This window comes from Ciconia boyciana, chromosome 6, assembly GCF_034638445.1.
Source record: "Ciconia boyciana chromosome 6, ASM3463844v1, whole genome shotgun sequence".
Lineage (NCBI taxonomy): Eukaryota > Metazoa > Chordata > Aves > Ciconiiformes > Ciconiidae > Ciconia > Ciconia boyciana.
This window is the reverse complement of record NC_132939.1, coordinates 22,289,814-22,307,277: the sequence shown is the minus strand read 5'-3', so window position 1 is coordinate 22,307,277 and position 17,464 is coordinate 22,289,814. Positions and strand designations below refer to the sequence as shown.

The window sequence follows — 17,464 nt, the reverse complement described above, 5'->3', positions numbered from 1 at the left end:
GAGGCTTGTTAGAAGCTGTCACAGCCAGGTGCAATGTCCATTTCCACCCTGGTTCTGCAACCCTTACACATGAGTAACACTGACTCATGCAAACTCTTCCCATTAGAGCTGATTTTCCATAAAGATTTTTTATCCACTGCATGGATGTTTCATGCATTGCTCCATGCTTTTCATTGTTTTCAAGACAATACCTAGAGGTTTCATTCTCAAGGTGGATGCTGTCTTATATAAAAAAAATGTTATTTTAACAACTGCAGAGATACATCAAAGCAAATGAAGTGGAAGATTTGCAAAAACACTGCCCCCTCTTAAATGAAAACCTGTAGAAGAATACTTAGACACAAGGCTGTTAACAGACTTCTTGGTAAAACCACAGTCTGCATTGCATGGCAACCAGGAAATGTTAGCGTGCTGTTCTCATGGGGATTTTCCTTTTCGGTTTGTGGTTCAAGATGATTGATAGGTGACCAGGATGTGATAAACTGGGGCTGAAAACAGGGACAGAACTAGGGGTTTGACAGTGCAGAGAGTTTTCATTCTCTGTTTGCTTTAATATAATATAGTTTTTACATTTATTGTAAGAACTTTGTTCTAAATTTATTAAACAGATTTCAAGTTCTAGGTGGATATACATGGGTAAACGTTTCCTTATAATCACAGATCATTTAATCTTGTACTGACACTTCTGAACAGGAACTACCATTAGCTTAGCACTGATATCTACATTTTTAATATTAGCACCTGCTTTAATGCATGCTAGTAATGAAATAGAGAAAAAAGTGGCACATTGGAAACAGACTAATATCTGTTTAAAAGAGACTCCTAGTAACTACGGTTCCTCTCCAGGCAAATCTAGAAATTGGGCCATATGAGTCCTAAGATCTGAGGAGGTCTGGACAGTTCAGATCTCGGCTCTCAGTTCAGACTACCTCCAGTTGATGTTTGGTTTTTTAAATGTTCCTCAGGACAACTACTTCATGGCTAAATAAGAATGCATATTTTATTCCTGACTAGAGGAAATGCCCTCTGAATACAAGATTTCATATGGGATGGATTCATGAAACATTTCAGGATCCAAGACATTTTGTCAACAGACATACTAAGATAGCCCAATTACCGCCATTTTGACATCTGGGAGAACTTGAATGTACAAAAATATCATTCAGTGATTACCTAATACACTACGATACACATGGGCCTGGATGGCATTATTATTTGCTGAGTATTCCACCATTTCTTTAGAGGCTATTAGTAAAACCATTCACTAAAGCAATTCGCAGCCCAGACAACTGTAATAGGATACAGAGGCTTCCACCTTTATGTCAGAAGTTGGACTAAAGCCCAGGTCAGTAGTGATAAAAACCACTGGATAGCTGTTTGCTAGGTTATGTAAAATGATTCATTAATCTCAGCCCCAGTCACTAATAGACATGTGTCGACATCATTAACACCTATACCTGAATCCCTAAGGGCTTGATGAGGAAAGGAAAATTGTGCTGGGAAAATCAGACTACACACTGATCAAAATTTAGAAGTCAAATTCTGCAGGATCCACATGAGTTAGGCAAGCATGTGTCTATGAGACTGCAGTCCTTTACCATCACAACAAAAAAGTCTCAAGGATCAAGCAACATGTATAGTCATTAGTGTGGCTGGGTGATGTTTTTCTGTTCTCCCAGTTATGATATTCTTGCTCTGCTAGCCACCATTCTCTACAGAAAGTAGAGAAACAAACCTGGAAATAAAAAACCTGCACCATAAGTGAGGCTTCTCCAAATAGTGACAGTGAAAGTAAGTCTATACAGATTCTTGGGAGCTGTCAGATGAAATACTTTCCTTGGGGTATTGCCAAGTTGTGAAACCTGAAATGATTTATAGGAAATACATTTCCAGATTCAGTGGGAATAAACCATATTTTCAGTTCTCGAAGTATCCCTCTTGGATACTTAAATAAAGCAAAACAAGGGCTTTGTTTTTCAGTTTGAAACTGCCTTTCATTTTGAAACTTAATTAATTAGTTTGCATGAAATATAATAAAAAAATTTAAGAAAGTTAAGTTTAAATGTTTACATGGTTACAATACAAGTAGATGGTTTAAGGAACCTAGTCCAAAATTTCACTGTAGAATTTTTTAAAATTTCATATTTTCATTTCAGTTTGGCATCAGAAAATGTTCTAAGTCTTGAAAATTTTCATGGGAAAAAAAAAAACATAGTTATATCCTTAATAGATTGCTGATATTCAGGGGGGAAAAAAATGTCTGCACACCTGGCTTTTTAAAGACAATAAAGTCCAGGAAAACACTTTAAAAGGAATTTACCTGCATGTTGCAAGGAGTGCCTGCTATAAATAGAGATAACATATTCTTAGTAGTTGGGTGTGGTGACAAGAAAGTGAAGATGTCTCTCCATAGATCCAAAGGCATAAAATCAGACCTTTCTTTGAAGTTGTGCCAAAGCCGTTCCTACTACTCAGTTATATTTGGGTACCTAGTAATTTGGGCTGAAAAGGCAAGTAAGATAGTAGCTTCCTCACTCTCCTGTACGCTGTTAACTACATAAAAAGTCACGACATAGCCATGCTAATGCTGTGATCCAAGTGGGCTCAATTGAATCTCTGAAATGAAAAGGAGACATGTGGCTGGGGATATACACAGTAGCCAGAGAGGGCTCTGGCTACAGTAGGAGGATCTCCTTTCTCCACCAAATGTTAATAAGTATTCCTTACATTTCTGTGTTACTTCAGTAAGTGCACACTGGAAACAGGATGTGGGACAAAGCTCAAGCCATTGACTTCCTTCTAAATTGTTCTTCTTAACGGATCTGCCTACTGGCCACCAAAGTCATTGTCTCTGTATCTGTTTACTGATGGGCAAAAATTTTCAGTCTCTTAATCTGATAGCTTTCCTGGCTACTAATTTAAAAAAGTGGGGATAGGGCTGGCACTATTAATGAATCAAGCATCCATAGAGTCACTCAAAATGCAAGTAAGTATAAGACATATGTTTCATTCCTCAGCAGTTGCTGCGGGAAGAAAAAAGTCTGCTAATGCATTTTCCAAACATACTTTATCTGCTTGGCAACTGTTGCTCTGGTAAACATCCTGAGTGAGCCTATACAGTGTCATCACTTATGATCAACTTCCTTGCTGCTGACATTAATATTATTCTTTTTGTAATAGTTACACCAACAGTGAGCTGAAAGTTTTCAGACTCCACTAGAACATGGTACAGCTGTGCAGCACCTCAGTGGAAAAATTGCAGGCAGTGAAATCATAGTCCTGGAATTAGACAGTTATCAGATATGCCCCCCTCGAGATGATGAAAACATCATCATTGTCGATACTAGGAAAGCTTCAGGCTATACAATGAGTAGTCTAACCCCAAAGGCTGAGTAACAGGGACTGTGAAGTGTATCAGTTGGGATCAGTTCCATGCAATCCAGATGAAGAAACATACATGAAACGAAGCTGGTGAATAATAGTTGGAGTCTGATTTTCATTGTTTGACTGAAAGCAAATTGTTTAGTCATTTGGGATAAAAGCAGGTAAGAGACAGTGTTGCTCAACAGCCAGATCCCTAGCCCGGAGCTCAAAGGGCCTTATCCCTGTTCCCTGCTCTGTCATTTGCCTGCTGATATAACCTGGATAAGCCAATTCATCTCTCTTTACCTCAGTTTGCAACTAACCTCCTTAATAAAGCAATTTTAGATTTACTGATAAAGAATGCTGTAAGAGCAAAGAACTATTACATTGTTATTTTATTGTGTTCTTACAGCTTTTACATTCAGCCTCCATCTAAGCTTTGGCAAGTCACAGAAAGTCTGATTTAAGTTCTGTGGTTATTTAGATAACAAATTAATACAAAATCAGACCTATGATTAACAAGTCCAATTAAATGACAGATTTTGAATTTTAATTACTTGCAGTATGCTACTCAATAATAATACCAGGTGTAATCTGAAACTTTTTCACATGATATTGAATTTTATTTTTTTTTTTGGTAAACAATTTCTAAACTAGAAAACTATGCTTTTTATATTTCCTCTGCTCCTCTGAGTTATACAGGAAAACCTCGAATAAGCATTCTCAACATTTTAAACTCATTTGTACAATAAGTTCATTATGGAAAAGCAAGCAATGATCAAAACTGAAAAAGAGAAAAAAAGATGTTGAATAAGAAGTAGAACATCTATTGACTTTAACAAGGCCACTTTGCAAGAAAACAACAGAGAAAGGAACCGCAAGAATCTTTTTAAAAGCTCTAAAAGCCAGCCAGTTAAAACAAAGATAACATTAGTCTGGCAGACATACTAAAAAGAAGGCGGCTGCTTAGAATATGCCTCACAATGTAAGACATGTCAAAGGACAAATGACCCATGCAGATTTCCTAGTAACAAATAATGGCAGGAGAGGACTGCCCAAGCAAGAGACGTACCAGTCTTGGAAAAACTGAATAAAGTTACTTATTAGAATCAATGGTTAGCAAAAAGCAGCTGACTCGCTTTGTGAAGTTACACTGAAACCATGCTTTCTTTCCCCAGTGGGATTTTGAGTAATTTCCACTACCAGTGCTGTCTGGTCATTGTTATTCACAAGACCTTACAAATGGTGTGATTTGAAGAGATCAGAAATGCTGGATATGAAAGACAAAGTAAAGAAACAATCTTGGAAGAAAGCGTTCTCTGAAGAACAGATTATGGAAGAAGTCTGAAGAACTTCACAGGCAATAGTGAAAGATGAAAGTTGCATATCCAGCTGTGTGTACGAGCTACTGCAGTTTCAGAGGTGGAGAGTGGGTTGATCTCAATGTGTTCCTCTCCATAAAAACCCAAGAAATACCCAGCTGTAAGTACATTTTCAATAGAGGGATGGCAACTATGGTGCTCTTAGAAGCACTGGGGAGCATACTACACACTATTGAAAAAAATAAAACTCATGAAATGCACATTTCATTTCCACTTGCTGAAGACCTTGAAATTTTGCTCTGGAAATATTGGGACAAAGAGTGAAAAAAAAAAGCAAACTTAAGATTTTCACTGACAGAAAGACTTGGCTTGGGACCTGAAGTAAGTATGGTTCAAACAAAAAGCTACCTTTGGAAATGATCACTTTGTAAAAAACATATAATGATTAACACAATCTACTTAATCCAATCTAGTCTAGAATCTATAGAAATCAATGGGAAAGGTCTTACGCTACCTTAAATCAGTGCAAGCTTCTGACGATGGAAGAGAACACTGCCACATACACTACTCCCTCTGTTTTTTCCCTAATATCAGAAGGGCAGGGATCCCGTAGCCTGTAACCAGAATGCCTAGGCCAGCAGGCAACTTCTACTGGAATTTTTGGTGGCAAAATGTTTCCATTTTCTGGACTCTGTATCACTCTATCCATCCATATACTACAGTTTCAAGAATCTTGTGATTTATACTGAAAATACTGACTAGCAAGAAACTTTCCTAAGATGCATGCAGGTTATTTGTATCCCAAGCTAGATGTTCAGTTAAATTTCTTTAATAATTCTTACAGTCTTAGTTTTGAATCTTTTATAACTGGTTTAGGAAAAAGGTATGTTTAATAACTAGAGCTTGCAATTAACATTAGTATGTACACAATGCTGTTGCTATCACAAATGTGTTGAGAATAATGATATGCCTTGGGTTTAATATATTTTTTCCTATTTTTTTAAAAAAAGTTTATTTAAACTTAATTCATGAGAGGCAGTGAAGATTCACTTGCATGGGGGAAGAATGGGAAAGAGGCATGGGCAGCGTGGCCTCGATATTCTGTGAATTCAAATACTATATTAAATTCTACATATATAGGCAGTGGAGATATGTAAGGGCAATGCACTACTGTTTGCATGTAATCATCCTCAAATAGTGAAGCATCATTGTCTCCCAAAAGTGCTGGAATCATTGTGAAGCCAGTGATTTTGCTGTGATGCTCATTGATTCTAGTAATCTTCTATTTTAATGAGATATAGCTGGATTTTACAAAAAGATCCAGAATTAAATCAATGTTTGAATGGCAAATGATACAGTGACAGACCTCAATTCAAGTACTGTGAGTTTCATGACATTGGAAGGCATCATGAAGTCAGATTCACTCAAGCAAGAGTAAATTCAAATAGCAAATCAGGAATAAGCCATATTAATAAATAGAAAATCCTAGATAGGTAGTAATTTGTTATTAATAAAGCACCACAAGATTTTTTTTGTTCCCCCAAGGAAATAACTTTCTTGAAGCAAAATTAATTGAGTTGTCTGTCAAGTACACTAGACAAAGCAAAAAACTCGTCTTGTGTCACCCATTATTACCATGTGATAATGAGTATTAATAGCAAGCTATATACAGTACAAAAGATGGATCAAGACCAGTAAGCTTGTATCAGAGCTGAAAAGGAAAGCAAGCCAGCAAAGAACTCTGAAATCAGAAGAAAGAAGATCTTATCACGTACTTGCAAAAAATAAAAGTAAGTTCTTTAAGCAAAGCAGAGATCTCTCTTAGGAACAGCAGAAGTAGCCGACATAGCGTGGAACCACTTTTCCAGATGATCTGCTACCAGTCATTGTGTATAGATCCCATTTGTCTTCCTTGAACAGTCTGAAAGCATGTCTTAGGCACACCGTACTATATCAATTCCTGAAACACTGCTAATTCAGCTGACTTTTAAAACTATTTGCTCTGGATGGATGGGAGATATTGGGATACCTCCCAATATAACAATCAATTCAAGATACCAAACCAGTAAGTTAAAAAGCAAAAGACAGACTTACATTAAGACTTGAACATGTTGCTATGACTATCATTGTGGATATATTTGTATCATGTCAGGGGTGGAAAAAAGGTGTTAATATGTTGCCTTGCAATTGCTGTGAGTCACCAGTAATACGATTGTGACTGGTGTTGATAAAGTGGTATGACCTGAGCACTATGAGTATGAATAATAAAGTCAGATAAAGTATTTGACTGATACTGTTAATAAATTCAGTGCAGGTCTGCAAACAATGAGTTGCAAGGGTGTTTCAAAAATTAGGAAAATACTTAGCTCTTACTCATAAAGAGTATTTTCTTACATAGATTGTTCAGCTGAAGTAAGCATTGTGTAGCCAGGCTCAATGATGGATTATCAAACAGTCAGTAACTGAACAGAGTTTCCTGGTTTTAAGATAACAGCTTTCCAGAGAATGCTCCGGTCCTCTGTACTCTTGTTCACTTCTGCACTAGTAGAAGAATGTGTGCACAAGGACTTTTTTCTTATGAATAATAATAATAATGCTTATTTCAGCTGAAATATCCTTGTATGTGAAATCATAGCTGCTTTCTGAAATTCAAGTGAAAGAGGCACTAATCTTGTTGATGGAACACCAGGCTGGGACTTAGGAGAAAATATTCTATTTACAACTACATTGCTGGGTGACTTATTTTGCTGTCTCTCTGTTTACCTGTGAGGCAGGAATAAAATCACTGACTTCCAAAGGGCTGCAAAAAACCCTAGTTATTGTTGTCTGCTATCAGCATATTTGTCAGTTCACTTCTTTCTCACTAGCTGGGATCATCTTTACTCTGTTAAATAACACTACATCCAGACTTGAAATTTTAAGTTCTACAGTAATTTAAACACATTCAGACTGATTCCAACTGTGCTGAATGTGTTGATGAAACACACCAGATAAGACAGTAACCCCGTCTAGACCAAATGTTGTAATATTTATGTGAACTGTAATGCAAGTTACAGAACTGTAACAAGAACTGTAATGCAAACTGTAACGTTTCCATGTAATGCAAGAAAAAGAAGCACTACACAGAACAAAATTTCCTCAGAGATACCACCTGTTTCTGAAGTGATACATTGAGAAAGCGTAAGATGTCAAATCTCTTTGAAGAAGAGTTCTTCTTCTACCGTACTTGGAAGAATCCAGCAGATGACAAGTGGAAGGAATACATCTCAGACATACGTTGATGTCGAAATGTTCAAATGTTTAAGGTGCTGTAGGATATATCGAGGAGAGACCACTGCATTTTGTTACTGATGCCCACCTTGAGCTTTGAAGATGTGGATGTAGATCATCAAGTAGATGTTATCAACAAACACTCTTGTAGGTTATTAATGGATATAACCCTTGCTGGGCCCAAGCCTTGCAATGCTGTGGCTATGCTATATTTTTTAAATGGGATTGTGACAACATAGAAGAAATTGAAGAAAATAACATTGCCTATATTTTATTTTGAAGGGTAACCTAGTCAGGTAGAGAGAGTTTTTTGAACTTTTCCTCCTTTGCTCAGCAAAGGAAATTAATTAATTAATTCATTCATTTGCAAATGCAAAATTTTGTATAGAAATTCCACTAATCTTTAAGGGTACTGTTGCAACATTTTCCCAGTCTTGCATTGTTTTGTATGTAATATATTGGGTACGCTACACTAATTTACCATAGGGCTGGCCCCCACTGGCATGTATATAAATAATATGAGTTGTTAGGAAATATAAAAGACAAAGAAAAAAGATCTCCAGCTCCAGAAAGAAACACAAACTACTTGTTATATGAACTACCTGGATAAAAATATACTCTCAGCAAAGCGTTAACAGAAAACAAATTTGGATTCAGTCGTTGGTCTTAATCTCCAAGTCACAGGATATGCCTCCTCCTGGAAAACTGGACGATCGGACTTTTCTCTAATTCACAACAACCCCCAGAGACAGAAAATGCTGTCTAGCACATATGCCTAGAGATGCTCTGAAAAAAACTGAATAACTGTGCTGGTCTGACCCTTCCATGATGCTCTAAGATTGTGTCTGCTTCACTGTTTTAAAAGCCAGTTAATGCTGTGCTCTCTTCAGCATGAACACTAACTATATGACTGCTAGATAATGTGTGAGACTTGGCAGGTCAAGAAGATGTTGAGAAAATAAAGCAAAACTACTGTGATCTTTTCCCACTGAACAAGCAGCCAGGAAATACAGCCATAAGAAAAAGAATGAACAGGACTGATCTAATAGAAATGTCAGGAGACACAAAAATCATCATACACACTCTGAGAAGAGCTCTGCACCATTTTACACCACAACAGCGAGCAAATAGATCCAGCGTTTTCTGAGGCAAGCCACAAAAGCAGGAAAGAAACTTCTCTCTGGGCAGTCACCATGGGAACATGTCTCACATACTCACAACGTCTGCCTGTTACTGCTTTTAATACAAGAATTGTGAATTGGATAGCTGCCTGTCTAAAACCTTAGCTGTGCTCATTCAGTGATGAACTGGAACCACCAAGTATCTATTCTCTGTAGGCTATAAAATTATTTTGTTACATTCCAGAAAAGAGGAGTTTAAGAGTTTAGAGCTCAATATGAGATTTCAAGAAAAGTATTTTTATTTTCTGTGCTAGAAGAGTTTTTGCTCCTCCCAAGAAGGCAAAGTGACTCTTATTAGTGCAATATAACAGTGGTATTGTGTTAATACCAATCTTCTGAAGTCACTGGATGCTCCTGCCCTATTAGCCTGATGTTGAACACAATGACAGTAAGTCAGACTTAGCAGCACAGTAGGGCGAAATAAAAAGAAAATCATAAAAAATATGAGTAAGAGAATGTTCTTGTCAATTGAGTCTTCTCTGAGGCCTGTCTCTTGGAAGAAGAACTTGGTCTGTACACTTCATTTTTCCTGAGAATGAGTAACCTGCTGAGCAGAAGTTTTACTGGATCAAATGGATATAACCTTCTATCACAGACACACGCTGACAAGAGTCTATCTATCAGATTTATTGGACTGCTTCAGCCAGATGTCCCAGAGAGACGGAGATGGATTAGTGGGGAAAACAGTAAATAGGTGTGAGAAACAGAAAAAAAGTTGTTCAAAAGAAGACACGGACATTTAAATGATATACCTGGGTACCACCTGGACACACATAGTTCCTGCACAGTGACACTCAAACTTCTCTGGACTTGTAATGTTCTGGTCACATGGCCTTCTGGCATTGTGACCAGGTGGCCCACCTTCGGGTTACAGACAGTAGGTCTATTCTTGGCTCCTCCTCTGACTTGCTGGGTATTTTATGTCTCTTGGCACTTGGCCTTCCCAGAGTATCAAGCCTTCATGTACAAGTACCTCCAAGATCTCAAGAAGATAGCTGATAGTTATCACTAGAAAGTATTGTTTCAAACAGGAGAGAAACTTGACTAAATTTAAGACATGATTCTTCAGTTAAGTATTAAATCAATTTTAAAGTTCTTGAACCTGAAGAAGTGTTAAGTTTGACAGTAGGACAAAAGATGTAAGTCAGTTCTCATTTGCCAAACAGCTTCAAACATCCCTAATCATAAAAAGATAAGTCTTGAATAAGAATTTTTTAAGAAAACTACACTTTGCATTTGCTATATAGATAGTACACACATAAGTAAACAGGATAAAACTGTCAGAGCGACAAAGAAAAGTTATATCTGATTTTTATAGCACTGCTACTGGAGAAATTGATTTGAACACAGTACATAGCATTTCACTTCCATGTTCTAAATGTTCCTATATGTTGAATTTATGCATAAGCAATATATAGGAACAGAGAGCAAAAAACCTACATTTATAAATATGAAGACTCATTAGCAAAAGAGGCTTTTTTTCTACACTTACATGCCTGAGTGAATGATGGAAAAGGCAAAGGACATGTAAATTAATGGAGGACACCTAATCAAGCAGGAGGAGGAAGAATAGGGAAGTGAGTGAAGGCAAAACATTAAGATGAGTTCAGGCCTCACCCTCAGTTTCTTCATTATTAATGAATCATGTTTCTTTATAATTGGCAAATACTACTTTCCCTTGAACCTGCCCAGTTAACTATTCCATATTCCTGGTGCGGAAGCTTCACCCAGAGCACCGTGATGGAGGTGGGAAGACCTGGCTGCCCCTAGCAGTGACATACTGTATCACTGCCTTAGTGTTCTCATTCCACGATAGGGATACTCCATCTTACCTATAAGATGTGCATCGGCCAATGGCAAAGAGTAGGTAGATGACTAATCACTACCATCACAATCATCCCTACGGTACTGTTGAACTCTTACATTTACATGCTGTAGAAAGAGCAGGTGCCAGCTTGCTTGGTCTGTTTTGAGTGGGCATGTGGGCTCTGCCTGCTCTCTGAAAACGGCTGCAGTCATGCTGCTCTGACGAGTGTGATACCAATCCCTTGCTGATAAGCCTCCCTGGTGGCAAGATATGTTCTCTCAGAGAGGCTGCCAACTTAAGGTTGGTGCTTGACTTTTAGACTCCAATTTGGATAGCAGGTTGCTTGCCTGGACAGAGCTCACTCCCATCTGCCCACAGGGTCCTGGGTGGTCATAGACCATACGCTGAGCTCCAGTTAACCTTTCCTTCTGTATGGGAACACTGCAAGAAACTATTCATTACATCTACCCACACATACCACACCCTGCTTCTTTACAGACAGCTATCCATTAACAAAAATAACAATAAAAAAGCCCCCTAGGGAAATATACTTCTGAGAACCTGTTTTCCTAACATGCTGCCACTGTGAGATACATGTAATCAACAAAAGCTATGTCACAGCAGATTTTTTTACTATTATATGTTCTGTCAAGGGAAGCTTCTTATTTACAAAAGCACGTATTTAGTAAAACAGACATTAACTGTGTAGTTGATGATTGCCAGCTAGTTCCCTTTTCCCAGGCAACTGCCAGCCTGTACCCTGGCAACCTCTTTTATAACCATCTCGCATTGCTTTTGGAACAGTATCATTAGCAGAAACAGAGACGGAAGCTTTACCACAGCTGCTGCATGTCTGATTTGTTTTCTTTTTTTTTTTGCAAAGATACAACGCAGTCTCTTAGAGCTTCCAGCTACTGAGCCTAGCACAGTCATCAATAGAAGGAAAGAAAGAAGTGAAGCAATGTATTTCTCAAACTGCAAATGTAAGTAAAATTCAGGTTTTCTCTGTGATTTTTACTTTGAATTGGCATGGTTGCTTGAGCTTCCATGTTAGTAATTGCCAAAATTGTAGATTATTCTTCAACTCCTTTCTGTCTTCTTTTCTTTTCTGTTTCACAATGTGAGGGTTGAAGGTTATTGTACTGAAATAAGATTGCTGCATTATATAATGTAGCCAGTGTTGTTATGTAGAGGAACTGGAAAGTCCCAAAGCCAGTGCATACAAAAGAGAGTTCAACTAATTGTAGGCACAGACTCCAAAAATGACTGCAGGTTTCTTTAGGCAGGAAACAGTCACGGAGGTTTGAACTTTAAATTGCAATTAGCTGAACTTTCAGTCTGACTGAAAAGATTCTCCAAGGAAAACCCCTCTTTCTCTCAGTTGCCATTTCACATTACTGCCTGCAAACTCATTCGTATGACAAGCTGCTCTGTCGTCCCTTGGGTGGGGTCAGCTCCGGCAGCCGTGGCAAGGGAGTAAAATCACAGCCAGCTGCTACTGATACTACTGCTGATGCCACTGTTGGGAAGCCTGTGATTTGGTGGGGAGAAAACTGACAAACATTCAGGACTGACACAATCCTCTCTGGCATCAGTCCTGGTGCCAGATATAACCACCAGATATATCACAAATAAACCCTTACAGGTAAAGGCAAAGAACAAAATAGACTGTGGATGTGGGTTTTACTCGGTAGCAACCATGATGTGTGTATCAGAGATGTGTTGGCAACAAACCCAACCTCTCTCTTGCTCCTCTCACTTTGCTGGCCTTCAATTGGAACTTTGAACTTCTCTAGTGTAAGAATTCAATTTAGTGTTGAAAAGTGAAATTTGATAAAGCATGCTCTCAGTTACCAGCTGATGCTAAAATATCACTTGTTTTGAACACTGTGAATTGTGCCAGTACAATGTTGTATTGTTTTCAAAGTAGGCAAGATTACTGTGGTGGGTCATGTTGGTTTCGTGATTATCCTCTCTGTGAAGTTACAGTTCACAGGTAACTATGTACATTTAGCCTTGGTCCTGGAAAAAGCAATTTTAGAGGAGAGTTTGGCAGAACACCTTCCCTTGCTCTCTCGCATAGGGTTCTTTTAAAAAAAAATAAATCAATGTTTTATAAACAACGGAATACTTGTCATATGAAGTTGAGAATTATCATCTTCTATCTTGAGTGTATTTTCAAACACTTATCCATTAGTGCAGGAACAGAAATGTGAGGCAAGAAGACCAGAAAGCAAATGGAGAAGCCTTCTTACAGCATCTGGAATTCCAACAAATTTTTAAGTTCTTGGGCTGACTTATCCTCTCATATAAAAAGCTCTACATCATTTTTTCCCTGCTTCTCTACAATGTATTCCACTACCAGTCAACTACATTCAGAACCAGAATTATCCTTTTATCAAAGAAGAAATAGAGTTACCAGTCTTCTACTCTGTCTTCTTACCCAGTAGCACCATCACCATACCCAAACTGTCCTTTAAAGATGTTTATCTAGTCTGTGCTTATCTAATCTGTCCTTAAAAACAATGTCTCTTAGCAACTTATTTTCAAACCTAATTACTGCTGCTGTTTAGCCACTCCCTCTGAATACCAGCTCTTCTCTGGCAAGAACATTGCCATCTTGCAATTGTCTGCCCTTTGCTTTTTAATTAACCCTTTTTAATTAACCACAGAGCTCACCAGAGGTTTTTCCTCCTCCACATCAGCAATGCAGTTTTTACTTTTTCCAACTTTTCACATATCTATACGCTCCACTCCTATTATACATTAACTTGATTGCTGCTGCTATCTTTTTTTATTCCTCATTTATTTTCCCCTGTTCCTGACAGTTGCTATCCAAATTAGTGGAAATGTCTACAGAGGTTTACACTAGGTTCTTGCTTGGATACCTTTCAGATTTCTTCTCTAACTGAAATTCTTCAAGACTTCATGCAGTCTATATAACTAATTTTAGTTGCTTCCTGCAATCCACCATGCTCCTTGCCATACAACCCTTTGAGATCTAAATTTTTCCTCACCATATTTTCCTGCTCTCTTCCATAAGTTCTTTCATTTGAAATGGAAGTTGTCCTTCAAAGAAAGAATTTTTTTTTATCCCTTCATGAAATTCTTGAGAACCCATCTTTTCTACAAGTATTTTAGCAGTAATGAGCTCATGATTCTCTCTGCTGTTTATACCTGTCTGTCAGCATCTCAGGACATCTCATCCTGCTGGCACATTCTTGCTACAGTAGAACCTCATGCATGTTTAGGTGCTAGATTAATAACTGCAACATTAATACTGTCTTCAAGTCCTGGCCTATAAAAGTCATGGGAACTGTTCTGGAAAGAAAGACACACCAGGTATGGGGGAGCATTTCACTTAAACTTGGCTAGAGCTACCAGTGGTTTTAAAAACATTTAGTTTAAAAAGTTCTTCCTCAATTGTATGATGCTATCTTTCCTCATTAAGCCTTCCTCTTACTTCCTGTTTTCAAGGTAATGGTTCTGCATTGTGGTGAACACCAGTAACTAAAGAATCAACAAACATTTCTCCAAAGACTGCAAGACATTCCTCTGCCATGGTTTGTTGGCTCTGTGTGTGAGAGTATTTCAAGGGCAGGTATATAACTTTTCCATTAAACAATGATGGAAGTTCAAGTGAACTTTAATAAAGTATAGTTACTTTGCAGCTTTGGGAAAATAGCCAAGATACACACTGTAAGGACTAAGTGAAAATAAACTAGCACAAAGAGCTTCTTCAAACTGCTTTATTTACAAATTTACATGATGGATATATAAGCCAAGAGGCAGGCAGGTCCCTTCCTTTGTGACTGACTGTAGCTATAGTAGCCCTGTCTCAAAGCCTTACCTCTTACCTGAGACTCTGACAACCTCTCCAGTGCTAATAGCTAAACTCCTCCCTCCCACTGGTGGACTCACTCTCCCTCTTTTCATTTCATCTTCACACTACTATATCTATTCCAGATTCTTCCAGTTTGGGGGTCAAAATTCTAGGATTTGCTTTGTGTTAATCAAGGAAAACTTTGAGAGAAATATTTTTACAAATACATAATGCTCACAGGGGAAAATCTCTGCCAGAATCATCATTAACCAAGATGTCAGCATCTATATCGTCCTGGCTCCAGACTCCTTAGACAAAAAAGTCACCTCAATACCATGAGTACACCTCACTCATATGTCAGCGACAGTATGGTCACAACAGCACAGAAGTCAGGATGAGTAAGTTTTTCAGCTGCTCGCTATAACTCATCTCTCCTTTAGTAATCACGTTAACAGTAATCCCAGGTCCTTTCTAATTTTGCCAAATTCTGTACTAAAAGAATCAAAATTCCAGTTCAGGAGCAGATCTGAATTTTGTCTTCAAGCAAGGCGTTTCCCAACAGCAATGGCCACTACTCTATGATACACAGCAAAGTCACTGGTTTAAAAAAGAAAATAAAACCACCATCAACTGTTGTTTTGAAGTCATTACTGACTACAAAGTCATGCTGGAATGTACTGCATACCAACTAAAATATATTGTAGCTATAGTCTAATACCTTGCTAAGCCAATAAAGAAACTTCCCTGTGGGGCATATGTGAAGTCTGAAATACTTTTTCTAGCTATGCTGAAGACTAGATGATGGGGTTTTCTGCTACGTCTCACTGTAAAAATGCATAACTCCCAGAGTCAGTGCAGACCCTGCTTCTTTAGGACGCTCCTGGCAGCTCATAAAAGGAAAACAGTTGAGCAGGCGGTAACTAAATAATTATAATACTTATACAGCATACAGACTTGGACCAAGCCAAGGTTTTAAACACATCTGAGACATACATACTTTATTTGCCTACAGTACCCCTGCCCTTTCTCTAAGGGCTTTATCCATATACCTGATTTTAGCAAACGCATTTTAGTACAACAAACAAACAATTTTAGAAAGAAAAGCAATGAGGGTTCTTCAGCTATCACAGATGCGCTGGGAACTGTTCACTCCGATATACCCATTCACAGCCCAGCAGCACTGCAACCCTTACAGAAGTATCCACTGCTGCTCAAACAAATGAGATATATATTTAATATACACACACTCAGCCCTTGGATGACAATGGCCATGAAAAATGTATTTTGTTAGACTCCTGGAACCGATGAGTAGAAAAATAATGTAGAAGCATAATTGTTATCCCTAACCACAAAATGCCTCGAGGCAGTTGCTGTCACAGTGAGAGTGTATTAAAAGCATGGCCATTTCCCTCAAACACGGCTGAGCCTGCACCATGTGAAATTTCAAAAGCATTTTGTCATTCTGAACATAAAATGTTTATTTTTGTCTCTGTATTAACGTATAATTTTTAAATACAAATATTCGAAGCAGGTAACCAAGCTACAGAAAGTTAATTGATAAACAACTGAATTTTGTGGTCATTTCTAACCCTCTTTGTTCCAAAATCTCATCAGTCAACCCCAAAGAAACCTTAGTAAGTCAGAAACAAGCATGCTTGGCATAAAAGCTCTCCAAATTTCAGTCACAGATCACTGCAGTTTTGCTTCTGTTCAGCAAGGCTGTGTCCAAACGCAGTATGTATTAGCTGTTAATTGAGCCCATGTAAACTCAAGAATGCATTTGTGCTGGGGGGTGGGTCCATCCCCATCCCCCTCATCCCCCTCTCTTTTCCCTACTGTCTGAAATGCAGCTGGGAGAGCAAACTAAGTATGTAACAGCAGTCACACTGTTGAACCGAGCTTTACCAGAGCTGTTCTAAATTCCCTAATGTACTTCTGTTCTTAGTTTAAACTTAACTTTAATGATCTACAATTCACTTTACAGATCTGGAATTGCCCTTTCCAAGCAATACACAGCTTCCCGTGACTGTACAGACCAGCACAGCTGAGGTTACAGTTCTAAAGCATCTCTGATAACTCTTACCAATAATAAAACTTTATATAAAGATAGACGCAAGAAAGCTGTTAGCTATCTAGCAGAAGAGCTCTTGCTGTCTGAAGCATAAACTTATTAGCAATCATAAGTATTTTAATTCATAAAAAACGTACGTGTTTCTGTTAGACAAAGCTTCAGCAAACATAATCCAAAAGTTGCCCGTAAGGAGAAGGTGACCATTGTTTTCTCGGAACTGTTTTGCAAAAACCAGATATCCTTGCAAGCTGCGGAAAGAAGAAAAGTCCGGACGCTTGTTAAGCCTGCAGTCAATAAGTCTGAAGTTTGCTGCACTTTTTATTCTGATTCAAAGGAACTGAAGTAATGACATAACTGGGAGGGGGAGCTCCATCAAAAGTCACACCCATATTGCAACAAAAGTTACCCAGCAGTGGAAGAAGGGGGGTGGGAGGGGAGCCAGTACTGACTAAGCAGCCACACTTGAGTTTTAAAGAGGCACTAAACCTCCTCTTCTTACACAAGTACAGTCAAAAGTTGTATTTACTGCGCTTGCAGGAAAATGTGTGTAATCTCTCATGAGATAGCTCAGAAAGGCACTGTTTGTTATAAGCTTGCCCTCCTGCATTTTAAAAATCTCCTTATTAT

General features: G+C 38.2%; 1 protein-coding gene across 13 annotated transcripts in view; it reads right to left on the bottom strand.

Annotated features, from left to right (window-relative positions):
- CD44 (CD44 molecule (IN blood group)) overlaps positions 1–17,182 on the bottom strand; it is a 61,734-nt gene extending 44,552 nt beyond the window's left edge. For 4 of the 13 annotated variants that reach the window (XM_072866230.1, XM_072866226.1, XM_072866229.1 and 1 more), the window contains exon 1: positions 16,975–17,180. In XM_072866230.1, coding sequence (XP_072722331.1) covers positions 16,975–17,041 — 67 coding nt within the window. In that variant the 5' untranslated portion in view covers positions 17,042–17,180. Of the gene's footprint in view, positions 1–16,974 lie in introns of all 13 variants that reach the window. The other 9 variants (XM_072866220.1, XM_072866222.1, XM_072866224.1 and 6 more) reach the window with 7 other exon arrangements.
- Positions 17,183–17,464: the final 282 nt, after the last annotated feature.